Source organism: Haliotis cracherodii, unplaced genomic scaffold (assembly GCF_022045235.1).
Source record: "Haliotis cracherodii isolate W230 unplaced genomic scaffold, xgHalCrac1.p SCAF_3, whole genome shotgun sequence".
NCBI lineage: Eukaryota > Metazoa > Mollusca > Gastropoda > Lepetellida > Haliotidae > Haliotis > Haliotis cracherodii.
This window is the reverse complement of record NW_027266286.1, coordinates 55567057-55581751: the sequence shown is the minus strand read 5'-3', so window position 1 is coordinate 55581751 and position 14695 is coordinate 55567057. Positions and strand designations below refer to the sequence as shown.

The window sequence follows — 14695 nt, the reverse complement described above, 5'->3', positions numbered from 1 at the left end:
AACCCGGGTCTTCGGCGTGACGAGCGAACGCTTTAACCACTAGGCTACCCGACAGCCCCTGTTGCCTTTAGGAAGTTACAGATAGTTTTCAAAATATTCCATACTTTCCCTCCACTTCTGTATAAACTGATCATTAAGTATCTGTTCGACCGTTGAGACTAGCCAGTTTGTAGAGCATATGTATGTTTTATGAAATATTTCACTTAATCCAATATCATTTAGTGTTGAACACACACAATCCATGGAAAATGTGTTTTGTATTCCGCTGGCTTTGAAATAATGTAGCGGTACAGAAAATAGGAGACTAGATTAGATCGGATGATCAGACTCGGTGACTTGTTTGATTATATACAGGCCGTCTTCATAAAGCAGGAATATTTCAGATTGCAGCGTTAAACAACATTCACTCACCCATCCATTCGAAACCCGATGCCACTGTTAGTATATTACAACGATCCATGGTGGTAGGTTTCTAAATTCTAAAAGATTCTTTCTTTTTTGGGGGGGATTTCAGATATACAGTCTAAAAATAGAATTTGACGTTTTGAGTCATTTTGATGCTGGCAAAGAAATAAAATAAAATTTCATGAAAATGGATATCGTTTGATATGCTCTGTCATTAATAAACACTCAAAATTTACTCCAAATAAATGAGCATTAGATATATAAGAGAACTGCATTCTTTATCGTGTTGGTTTCTAAAACCTGAAGCATCCGTTATATACACCAATCCCACTCAAAAATTATAACGACGCCTAGCCCTGCAACATACATTACTCATGGCGACTACAACAACTATTCACACTGAGTAATTATTTCATCCTTGATCTTAACAAACCCTAGCAGCATGGTCATCACGTGCTAGGGATCCATTTCGTACCAGTGTGGACACGCAAGGTATTTATGTTTGTATGACTGGTCATTTACTGCAAGTTAAAAGCAAGCTAAACATTCACCGCTGATTTCATTGTTTCTCTAATGGATGGGTGTTTCCTGACAAAGACTGTGGCATTCAGTAAACACAAAGTATACTCAATGTGCGGATGCAAAAAAGGTCATGTGTACGAGGTAGCACTCGCGCTTGTATATCTGTTTAACTAGTGAGTTCACTTTGCACTAATGACATCCCAAATGTATGTAGACCTTTAGAAAAGAAAAGAACGAGTTGGACGTAAATATCACCTTTTCTACTCATGCGATGTTAATACAACGTTATTTCGTTCGTGTTTATACTGAAACAAATAAACCCGCATATAGATCTACAGTCGCGGGGGTTACTAAATCACATTGACAACATATTAGCAGCATTGATATAAGGAAATCGATATGTCGGATTACAACTCTAACATTAAGAAATCGATATAATGGATATTACATTAACATAGGGAAATCAATATATAATACATCAATGCTTGTAAGCATGCAATCAACATATCACATTACAACTTTCCTATGCATGGAATCGACATATCACACAACAACTTTCCTATGCATGCAATCGACATTTCACACAACAACTTTCCTATGCATGCAATCGACATATCACACAACTTTCCTATCCATGCAATCGACATATCACACAACAACGTTCCTATGCATGCAATCGACAAATCACACAACAACTTTCGCTTGCATGCAATCTACAAATCACACAACTTTCGTATGCATGCAATCGACATATCACACAACAACTTTCGTATTTAGATCGCGCGCGTCTCACGCTAACAAGTCTTGCCACTAGAGGGTCAGTCGGGTAGCCTAGGTGGTTAAAGCGTTCGCTCGTCACGCCGAAGACCCGGGTTCGATTCCCGACGTGGGTACAATGTGTGAAGCCCATTTCTGGTGCCCCCGCTGTGATATTGCTGGAATATTGCTAAACGCGGCGTAAAACCATACTCACCCACTTACTCACTTATATACTCACCAGCGTCTAGAATGCACAGGCCTTAAGTAAGTGAGTGAGTGAGTAGATAAAGATGACACAGACAGATACTGGATCGATACTCATGATATCAATCACTGAATTGTCCGTCCAGACTAGATTATTTACAGACCGCCGTCAAAAAGCCGGAATATTGCTGACGTTAAACAACAAACAAAACATACAGATACAGACACAGATTCTTGTTAAAAGACTTGCGTAAAGCACTCCTGTCGTGAGTTGTATGCTAAACGCCATTGTATGACCTTTCGTTAGGGAAGCAAGGTATTCAGTAACGTGGATACCTTAGTTATTCTAAAATATGGTATCATTAATATAACATATATTCAGCTGACGTTGGCAATACTTGTACTTGTACTTCGTTTATTTGTGTTTTGTATGTAATCTATAAAGCTATGTTCCAGTTTAGTAGACTACCAGTAGACGGACTTTCATTTTGTGGAAGCCTTGGTGGCTGAGTGGGTTAGATTGCCAACTTTGTGCTTTGGCGATCAGGTGCCTCACTCTGGCAGTGTGGGTTCGAAACCCGGGTGGGACTCAACCGAAATAATGGACTTTCATTTGTACTTTAGTAAGAAAGAGTTAACCCAAATATAACATGTGCTACATTTGACCACTTTCTAAATGCCACTGTGTATTTATCATATCTTTATTGTTTAATGTTTATGGCCAACATCGAACTGGCATATACCTTCTTTTCATGTGTTGTTCCTGGATTTATTAATGCTCACATAGTTAATGTTATAAATTTATTTTGACATAGATGTAGACATGGTTTATTCCATAACTAACCGCTCACAGTGGTACATGGTCATCAATGCAAGGTCATCATTTAATAACAGAGGATATTCATATAGATGATTATAACTATAGGAATATACCCTAAATGTTTTTAAGTATAGAGACAAATTTGCTGAGGTTTCTTAACACTGAGACTTTAGGAGTATTAAATAGTTGTTGAAATTTGTGATAATTAGGTTTGACATAATGGTACTTTTTAAGATAGCGCTGACGATCAGTTTCTAAATGTTACACTCAAACAAGGAATGAAACTCGTCACCGACATAAGTATTACAACGTGGACAGATCCTATTGGAAGGAGACTTGAATTCATTTAAACAAAGCAGCATAATTGGATTAAGTCCTCGACTATGCTAATTAAGTCGGCCATTGCTTAAGGGGTTGATTTGCTTAAAGGATTACACCTGTGACACATAGTGAGGTGAGGTGAGGTGAAATGGGGTTTAACGTCGCGTCCAAGATTATTGCACTTATATAACGACGTGCATGTACGTGTGTGTGTTTGTGTGGCTGCTTGTACTAGTCCGGACTGATGCCGATTTATAGTGCTAGCTCACTGAGATACCATGCCGCAGTTCAACACGAATACCCCACTCAGACAAGTATACTGACTCCGAGCCGACCAGTCCATACTTAAGCCCCTTAATGCCGAGCGCCAGACAGGGTAACAACAAGTACCATATTTTAACTTCTTTTCGTATGACGCGGTCGGGGATTGAACCCCGGACCTTCCGCTCTCCGGGCAACCGCTCTACCACTAGACCACGGAGCCGGTTTGACACACAGTGACCATTCTAGCTGCATGGTAGGCTTGGCCATTATGTTGACTTTCCCTGACACTGATTGTTAACTTGGGCCAAGCTGTGTAACAATTTGAATAACAGAAAATACCCCAAATATGTAAGCATATTTATATATGAGATTTTATCAAATATGAAAATTTCTTTATCGGAATACTGGAGCAAATGGCGCACTAAAACAGTATGCATGCAATCCACATACACAACTTTCGTATGCATGCACTCGACATATCACTGACAATTCCGTATGCATGCAATCAATATTGGACAGGACATTTCGGAGCAGAAACTGGGATGACGAGATAGTGTTATGACAAGAGAAGCACACAATCTGCTGAAAACCCGGAAATAAAAAAAAACTCCCATAAACCAAACACACAGAAAGTCCCTGGAGTACGAAATGTACACAAGAATATCGCAGCACAATTATCTCAAACGTTAACAAACATGATGCCAAAACGAGGGGATGGCTGCAAATGATTCTTGTATGACTAGCTATAGGGTTTTGTTTGTTAAACAATCAAGATATGCTGACATAACACATTGAGACAATAGAAGAGATAGCCACACGAACTGTGTTTAGAACGTTTTTGAAACAGTTTGTTTGAGTTTATTTAGCAGAAAATCGTTAACCAGTGGTTTTCTGAATATTTGCTGATTGGTATAAAATAGCATTTTCAACACAATGCTTTCGTTAATCAGCTCAGACTCCCGCCATCGGTCGTGTATATACAACGATGTTCACACAAGGTAGACCATGATGTTTACACTAGGTAGACCTACATGTCACACTATACAGACCATGATGTTACACTATATAGACCATGATGTTACACTATATAGACCATGATGCGACACTATATAGACCATGATGTTCACACTATATAGACCATGATGTTACACTATATAGACCATGATGCTACACTATATAAACCATGATTTTACACTATATAGACCATGATGTTCACACTAGGTAGACCATGATGTTACACTATATAAACCATGATTTTACACTAGGTAGACCATAATGTTCACACTAGGTAGACCATGATGTTACACTATATAGACCATGATGCTACACTATATAAACCATGATCTTACACAATGTAGACCATGATGTTTACAATAGGTAGACCATGATGTTTACACTAGGTAGACCATGATGTTCACACTATATAGACCATGGTCTTAACACCAGGTATACCATGATTTTACGCTATATAGACCATGATGTTCACACTATATAGACCATGATCTTAACACCAGCTAGACCATGATGTTTACACTAGGTAATCCATGATGTTCACACTAGGTAGACCATGATGTTCACACTAGGTAGACCATGATGTTTACACTAGGTAGACCATGATGTTTACACTAGGTAGACCATGATGTTTACACTAGGTAGACCATGATGTTCACACTAGGTAGACCATGATGTTTACACTAGGTAGACCATGATGTTTACACTAGGTAGACCATGATGTTTACACTAGGTAGACCATGATGTTCACACTATATAGACCATGATGTTCACACTATATAGACCATGATCTTAACACCAGGTAGACCATGATGTTCACACTAGGTAGACCATGATGTTCACACTAGGTAGACCATGATGTTCACACAATGTAGACCATGATGTTTACACAATGTAGACCATGATGTTCACACTAGGTAGACAATGATGTTCACACAATGTAGACCATGATGTTCACACAATGTAGACCATGATGTTTACACTAGGTAATCCATGATGTTCACACAGTTTAGACCATGATGTTCACACAGTTTAGACCATGATGTTCACACAGTTTAGACCATGATGTTCACACAATGTAGACAATGATGTTCACACTATATAGATCATGATGTTAACACCAGGTAGACCATGATGTTTACACTGGGTAGACCATGATGTTTACACTAGGTAGACCATGATGTTCACACAATGTAGACCATGATGTTTACACAATGTAGACCATGATGTTTACACTTGGTAATCCATGATGTTCACACAGTTTAGACCATGATGTTCACACAGTTTAGACCATGATGTTCACACAGTTTAGACCATGATGTTCACACTATATAGACCATGATGTTAACACCAGGTAGACCATGATGTTAACACCAGGTAGACCATGATGTTTACACTAGGTAGACCATGATGTTTACACTAGGTAGACCATGATGTTCACACAATGTAGACCATGATGTTCACACCAGGTAGACCATGATGTTCACACTAGGTAGACCATGATATTCACACTAGGTAGACCATGATGTTCACACTATTTACCTAGAATCAAATCGTATGTCAGGTATTCAACCTATTTCACTTCAAAGACAAAGACCCAGGTTCGATTCCCGACATGGATACAATGTGTGAAGCCCATTTGTGGTGTCCCCCGCCGTGATATTGCTGGAATATTGCTAAAAGCGGCTTAAAACCTCACTCACTCACTTACTTCAAAGAGGGACAGCTGAATGACTCATAAACTACACAATTTGTCTCGTTAATTCTTTGCCCCTTCGCTGTCATATTGTAACATGACCAAAATCAGAGGGAAATAGACTATCTAATAGTTAACATTAAAGTAAAAATAGCAGCAAATTAAATTATGAATACCAGAATATTATTTTGTCAGTTGCAAGTCTATATCTCTCATATTGTTCAGAGAGCTGTTTCGTTACGGCATGTTCTTCAGATCCCACGCAGATCGATACTTTGCTCGTTTCACTTGCAGTGCCATATCAATTAAGACGACGGTCACCCAAGCGATATTTACGATCACTTGTGGAATAACCAATTAAAAACTGTCAATAGGCATCAGGAATGGTGCTTGAAATAAGGAACTGTGCCCTTTGAAAAGAAGGACATCATCTGGCGTCGTTATTGGTTGTGAATCAGAGTGAACTTTTGACAAGAAAATAAAAAAGGCTACATCGGATCCAAACACGATTTTCAACATGATGTGTTTCGAAATACTTCTTTGGGGCGTGTCGTGAAAAGGTGGTGTGATGTTTTGGCTGATCACGTGTTTGTCGAAACATATGACCTGCTTATGGTACGTGATCACTGCATGACAAGGATCTTAAGAAGGTACACATTCAGAACAGCAGATCCAAGATGTGTGTACATGCGTCATTTCTATAAGTATAATAAAATCAAGGCGAATTACAACCTGTGACCGGATTCGGGTCAGATAAACCAGGGGTTGATAATATGAGCGCGTCGTCCAAGGCGCCGCGATTCGCTGTGCAGAGTTGTGTCCTTTGGGCAAGCCAGAAACCTATGATTGTGTGTTCCAATCCCGGTTCACCCCGATTATGTTTCTAGGTTTGTCAGCACCATACTTGTATGCACCATACCCTTCGGGATTTCCTCCCACATTAAGCTGACACGCCGCAATATAACTGGAATACTGTTAAAAGCGGCGTTAAACTCAACTCACTCACTCACTCCCGCAAACCAGGTGGAAAGGTCCTTCCTTACCTCAATGACTCTCAGGACTCTGGTCAGGTTGCCCACTCCCTCCTTGACCGTCACAATGACCCCGTGGATCTTGTGACCCACGGCGGGAGGGGACGCTGCTCCCCCATTCTGGACGAAGACCTCCTCCTCACTGATGGAATCCCCCCGACTGAGGAATCGCTCCCTCCTCTCAAACTCCTGGTTCGTGGCCGTTTCAAACTTGGCATCGTCTATGAGACTCCGGTGTCGCCAGCCTCCTCCATGCTGAAATATAACAATAGTGAAGCATTTGTCTATTTACAGGTCGTGATTAAAACATCACCTTGTATCCTTTAGTAATGTGGTGTATAGGTGATTGTAGACTTATTTACAGGCAATGTGATGTTGATATTGGGTAGGTACGATCGCGATTGTAGAGTAATATGCCATGATTCGTCAATGTGATGTTTACATGGAGTACAGATTATTGAGAGATATAAAGATAACTTTAGGGTCATATGTAGGGAATGTGATGTTTACAGTGGTTAGGAATAAGTCTAGACTCCCGATATATAACGTTATGTGATAGATGATGAGAGGGATGCGAGGGGCGGTGTGTGTGTGTGTGTGTGTGTGTGTGTGCGTGCGCGTGTGTGCGCGCGCGTGTGTTTGTGTGTGTGCGTGCGCGTGTGTGTGTTTGTGTGTGTTTGTGTGTGTGTGTGTGTGTGTGTGTGTGTTTGTGTTTGTGTTTGTGTGTGAACTTCTTTTATGGCTGACAATTTACTTTTTTCAACGGTCTGACCCACAATAGTTTTTTTCAAGCATTTTTTGGACAATTTACTTTTTCCCCATGAAGTCCTAGCCAGGAATGTCCTGAGCCAGATATAATTTTGAGAAACTTTAGATGAACTCTTTCTACAATATTATATTCTCAAGACTCCATATTTCGGAGCCATATAACAATATTTGTCAACCATAATATCAAATGTTGGGAGCAAAAATTGCCAGATTCATGCAGGTGAAGATTTTGGGCTCTCTCCAGGAAACAGTACATGACTTTGTTTGCATTTTCAGAAACGATTTTATTCCGTTCACAAATCTCCCGTTCCTACGTAAACTATTTCAAAAGTAAGTACAACTATCAACAGTTTCGAACAATTTACCACCGCATTAGAAACTTAACTTACTATTCTCTGTAAGCCCACTACCAGAATATCAGAATTTTCATTTTGGAGATGTTAACATCACTACATAACCCTCATCATAAAATGCATTTAAAGCGTTTGTAAACCAACAGCATTCCCGTCAAATTTACAGCAGCATCTGCACATTTTAATACGTATTTGTAACCATAATGATTTGTCATTTTTACTAACTCTCTCAGCATTTACCCCTATACATCCCCGCTAACACATGTATGCTTCTATCTCATGTAGAAATATTGACAGACACATGGACAGTTCATGAAGGACATACCGTTTGTCATAACCCTGACTTTATAGTTTGATAGATATTTTGGACTAAAGTAAGAAATGTACCTTAGTCTTCATCTTCATGTCATTGTAGCCAATACTCAGGTTAACGTACGGTTTATCTCGAACAGAGGTGTAACTTAGTCTTTGGGGGATACAGGTATCGTTGCAAGAATAGACCCGTGAAGACCCTGATTGGAACTGGTCTTTAGCAAGCAATGCTTGTAGTGAGACGCGACTAACGGGATCGGGTGGTCAGACTCGGTGACTCGGTTGATGCATGTCACCGTATCCCAATTGCGTGGCTCGATGCTGATGATGCCAATCACTGGATTGTCTGGTCCAGACTCGATTATTTCCAGACCGCGGTCATGTAGCTGGAATATTGCTGGGTGTGGCGTTAAACAACAAACAAACAAATGTAAAAAAAATAGGCTCACAAACACTATCCGCAAGGTTAAACCGCAAGCATCAACAAGATGACTTTGTCACTAAACATGGTTCCATCCACAATCATCATGCTGATGATGCAAAGATCTTTCTTCACAATTTCCTGTCCGAAATGAAGCAGGTGCTTAGAGAAAATGCCACACCGGTATCACTTATTTTCAGAGAAGAAATTGGAACTCTACAGAAACCCTGGTCATGCAGCTGAATGCCGGAGGTCGCCTGTCTCCTTGGAAGACACGAATGTAGTGTGCTTGATAACGCCCTGCAGACCGCCAAACGCCGGTTCCTGAGTGGCAAGACAACCGTCCAGCAATATCATGATACTAGGGCACTATGTCAAATTGTGTGTGTCAAATGGTAACTGTTTGATTGGCATTCTAGACGCTGGTGAGTATATAAGCGAGTGAGTGAATATGGTTTTACGCCGCTTTTAGCAATATTCCAGCAACATCACGGCGGGAGACACCAGAAATGGGCTTCACACATTGTACCCATGTCGGGAATCGAACCCGGGTCTTCGGCGTGACGAGAGAACGCTTTAACCACTAGGCTACCCGACTGCCCCGGTGAGTAAATAAGAAACAAACAACTTTGGGATAACAACTGTTGGTTAATTGCATTCAGCGACGTTTCGACGTAGATTCTTACACCCTTTTCAGTCTGGATAACGATGTAGGAATCTTCATCAAAACGTCGTCATGCAATAAACCAGAAGTTGTTATCCACACATTTGTATGTTTTCTAAGTGTAAATGTTCCTATTTAGAAAAACATATGTATATTAATAGTGTCATATTTAATATACCACTTCATAAGTTATATTGGGTTCTCACCGTGAGTGTTATATTGTAAATTGAGTATCTTGATTGATGATTTTGAACATTAGAAACTAAACAATAAATCACGAAGAAATTGTCTCTACTTGTCAAATACTTATTTTAAATATCGCTTCGGGACCATGGCTGATGTGTGCTTATGTTTGATTTTATATGTCAGTTAATGTGATGTTTACATGAAGGTAGATGTGATTGTAAAGTTATAGACAGGTTTTATGATGTTTACATGAAGGTAGATGTGATTGTAAAGTTATAGACAGGTTTTATGATGTTTACATAAAGTAGGGGTGATTGTAAAGTTATATACAAGTTATGTGATGTTTACATGAAGGTAGATGTGATTGTAAAGTTATACACAGGTTATGTGATGTTTACATGGAGTAGGGGTGGTTGTAAAGTTATGTACAGGTTATGTGATGTTAACATGGAGTAGGGATGGTTGTAAAGTTATAGACAGGTTATGTGATGTTTACATGGAGTAGGGGTGGTTGTAAAGTTATACACAGGTTATGTGATGTTTACATGGAGTAGGGGTGGTTGTAAAGTTATAGACAGGTTATGTGATGTTTACATGGAGTAGGGGTGGTTGTAAAGTTATGTACAGGTTAAGTGATGTTAACATGGAGTAGGGGTGGTTGTAAAGTTATACACAGGTTATGTGATGTTAACATGGAGTAGGGGTGGTTGTAAAGTTATAGACAGGTTATGTGATGTTTACATGGAGTAGGGGTGGTTGAAAAGTTATGTACAGGTTATGTGATGTTAACATGGAGTAGGGGTGGTTGTAAAGTTATAGACAGGTTATGTGATGTTTACATGGAGTAGGGGTGGTTGTAAAGTTATGTACAGGTTAAGTGATGTTAACATGGAGTAGGGGTGGTTGTAAAGTTATACACAGGTTATGTGATGTTTACATGAAGGTAGATGTGATTGTAAAGTTATATACAGGTTATGTGATGTTAACATGGAGTAGGGGTGGTTGTAAAGTTATAGACAGGTTATGTGATGTTTACATGGAGTAGGGGTGGTTGTAAATTTATGTACAGGTTAAGTGATGTTTACATGAAGTAGATGTGATTGTAAAGTTATAGACAGGTTTTATGATGTTTACATGAAGGTAGATGTGATTGTAAAGTTATAGACAGGTTTTATGATGTTTACATAAAGTAGGGGTGATTGTAAAGTTATATACAAGTTATGTGATGTTTACATGAAGGTAGATGTGATTGTAAAGTTATACACAGGTTATGTGATGTTTACATGGAGTAGGGGTGGTTGTAAAGTTATGTACAGGTTATGTGATGTTAACATGGAGTAGGGATGGTTGTAAAGTTATAGACAGGTTATGTGATGTTTACATGGAGTAGGGGTGGTTGTAAAGTTATGTACAGGTTATGTGATGTTTACATGGAGTAGGGGTGGTTGTAAAGTTATAGACAGGTTATGTGATGTTTACATGGAGTAGGGGTGGTTGTAAAGTTATGTACAGGTTAAGTGATGTTAACATGGAGTAGGGGTGGTTGTAAAGTTATAGACAGGTTATGTGATGTTAACATGGAGTAGGGGTGGTTGTAAAGTTATAGACAGGTTATGTGATGTTTACATGGAGTAGGGGTGGTTGAAAAGTTATGTACAGGTTATGTGATGTTAACATGGAGTAGGGGTGGTTGTAAAGTTATAGACAGGTTATGTGATGTTTACATGGAGTAGGGGTGGTTGTAAAGTTATGTACAGGTTAAGTGATGTTAACATGGAGTAGGGGTGGTTGTAAAGTTATACACAGGTTATGTGATGTTTACATGAAGGTAGATGTGATTGTAAAGTTATATACAGGTTATGTGATGTTAACATGGAGTAGGGGTGGTTGTAAAGTTATAGACAGGTTATGTGATGTTTACATGGAGTAGGGGTGGTTGTAAATTTATGTACAGTTTAAGTGATGTTTACATGAAGTAGATGTGATTGTAAAGTTATAGACAGGCTATGTGATGTTTACATGAAGGTAGATGTGATATAAAGTTATAGACAGGTTATGTGATGTTTACATGAAGGTGGATGTGATTGTAAAGTTATTGACAGCTTATGTGATGTTTACATGAAGGTAGATGTGATAAAAAGTTATAGACAGGTTATGTGATGTTTACATGAAAGTAGATGTGATTGTAAAGTTATAGACAGGTTTTATGATGTTTACATGAAGGTAGATGTGATTGTAAAGTTATAGACAGGTTGTGTGATATTTACATAAAGTAGGGGTGATTGTAAAGTTATATACAAGTTATGTGATGTTTACATGAAGGTAGATGTGATTGTAAAGTTATACACAGGTTATGTGATGTTTACATGGAGTAGGGGTGGTTGTAATATTGGAGACAGGTTATGTGATGTTTACATGGAGTAGGGGTGGTTGTAAAGTTATGTACAGGTTATGTGATGTTTATATGGAGTAGGGGTGGTTGTAAAGTTATATACAGGTTAAGTGATGTTTACATGGAGTAGGGGTGGTTGTAAAGTTATGTAGAGGTTATGTGATGTTTACATGGAGTAGGGGTGATTGTAAAGTTATGTACAGGTTATGTGATGTTTACATGGAGTAGGGGTGGTTGTAAAGTTATGTACAGGTTATGTGATGTTTACATGGAGTAGGGGTGGTTGTAAAGTTATAGACAGGTTATGTGATGTTTACATGGAGTAGGGGTGGTTGTAAAGTTATGTACAGGTTATGTGATGTTTACATGGAGTAGGGGTGGTTGTAAAGTTATGTACAGGTTATGTGATGTTTACATGGAGTAGGGGTGGTTGTAAAGTTATGTACAGGTTATGTGATGTTTACATGGAGTAGGGGTGGTTGTAAAGTTATATACAGGTTGTGTGATGTTTACATGGAGTAGGGGTGATTGTAAAGTTATGTACAGGTTATGTGATGTTTACATGGAGTAGGTGTGATTGTAAAGTTATGTACAGGTTATGTGATGTTTACATGGAGTAGGGGTGGTTGTAAAGTTATAGACAGGTTGTGTGATGTTTACATGGAGTAGGGGTGGTTGTAAAGTTATGTACAGGTTATGTGATGTTTACATGAAAGTAGATGTGATTGTAAAGTTATGTACAGGTTATGTGATGTTAACATGGAGTAGGGATGGTTGTAAAGTTATGTACAGGTTATGTGATGTTTACATGGAGTAGGGGTGGTTGTAAAGTTATAGACAGGTTATGTGATGTTTACATGGAGTAGATGTGATTGTAAAGTTATACACAGGTTATGTGATGTTAACATGGAGTAGATGTGATTGTAAAGTTATACACAGGTTATGTGATGTTTACATGGAGTAGATGTGATTGTAAAGTTATACACAGGTTATGTGATGTTTACATGGAGTAGGGGTGGTTGTAAAGTTATGTACAGGTTATGTGATGTTTACATGGAGTAGGGGTGGTTGTAAAGTTATAGACAGGTTGTGTGATGTTTACATGGAGTAGATGTGATTGTAAAGTTATACACAGGTTATGTGATGTTAACATGGAGTAGGGATGGTTGTTAAGTTATAGACAGGTTATGTGATGTTTACATGGAGTAGGGGTGGTTGTAAAGTTATGTACAGGTTATGTGATGTTTACATGAAAGTAGATGTGATTGTAAAGTTATGTACAGGTTATGTGATGTTAACATGGAGTAGGGATGGTTGTAAAGTTATACACAGGTTATGTGATGTTTACATGGAGTAGGGGTGGTTGTAAAGTTATAGACAGGTTATGTGATGTTTACATGGAGTAGGTGTGATTGTAAAGTTATATACAGGTTATGTGATGTTTACATGGAGTAGGGGTGGTTGTAAAGTTATAGACAGGTTATGTGATGTTTACATGGAGTAGGTGTGATTGTAAAGTTATAGACAGGTTATGTGATGTTTACATGGAGTAGATGTGATTGTAAAGTTATAGACAGGTTATGTGATGTTTACATGGAGTAGGGATGGTTGTAAAGTTATAGACAGGTTATGTGATGTTTACATGGAGTAGGGGTGGTTGTAAAGTTATGTACAGGTTATGTGATGTTTACATGGAGTAGGGGTGGTTGTAAAGTTATGTACAGGTTAAGTGATGTTAACATGGAGTAGGGGTGGTTGTAAAGTTATAGACAGGTTATGTGATGTTAACATGGAGTAGGGGTGGTTGTAAAGTTATAGACAGGTTATGTGATGTTTACATGGAGTAGGGGTGGTTGTAAAGTTATGTACAGGTTATGTGATGTTTACATGAAAGTAGATGTGATTGTAAAGTTATAGACAGGTTATGTGATGTTAACATGGAGTAGGGATGGTTGTAAAGTTATGTACAGGTTATGTGATGTTTACATGGAGTAGGGGTGGTTGTAAAGTTATGTACAGGTTATGTGATGTTTACATGGAGTAGGGGTGGTTGTAAAGTTATGTACAGGTTAAGTGATGTTTACATAGAGTAGATGTGATTGTAAAGTTATAGACAGGTTATGTGATGTTAACGTGGAGTAGGGGTGGTTGTAAAGTTATAGACAGGTTATGTGATGTTTACATGGAGTAGGGGTGGTTGTAAAGTTATGTAGAGGTTATGTGATGTTTACATGGAGTAGGGGTGGTTGTAAAGTTATGTACAGGTTAAGTGATGTTTACATGGAGTAGGGGTGGTTGTAAAGTTATGTACAGGTTATGTGATGTTTACATGGAGTATATGTGATTGTAAAGTTATAGACAGGTTATGTGATGTTTACATGGAGTAGGGGTGGTTGTACAGTTATATACAGATTATGTGATTGTTTACATGAAGGTTGATGTGATTGTCTACAGTTCGGGTTGGATTGAATACGTAATAGTGATGACACCAGGTGTTCGCGAAAATATGAGTAAACGTAAAACCAAAATCGCTTACGGATCAGCTTCAAAGGTACCCCCATAATTC

General features: G+C 38.7%; 1 protein-coding gene across 1 annotated transcript in view; it reads right to left on the bottom strand.

The window, feature by feature from the left end:
• The window catches only part of LOC139474484 (tyrosine 3-monooxygenase-like), a 58093-nt gene that overhangs the window by 23473 nt on the left and 19925 nt on the right, over positions 1–14695 (bottom strand). Inside the window, exon 2 of the mRNA XM_071257524.1 lies at positions 7046–7288. Within this exon, the coding sequence (XP_071113625.1) occupies positions 7046–7288 (243 nt within the window). The remainder of the gene's footprint in view (positions 1–7045; positions 7289–14695) is intronic.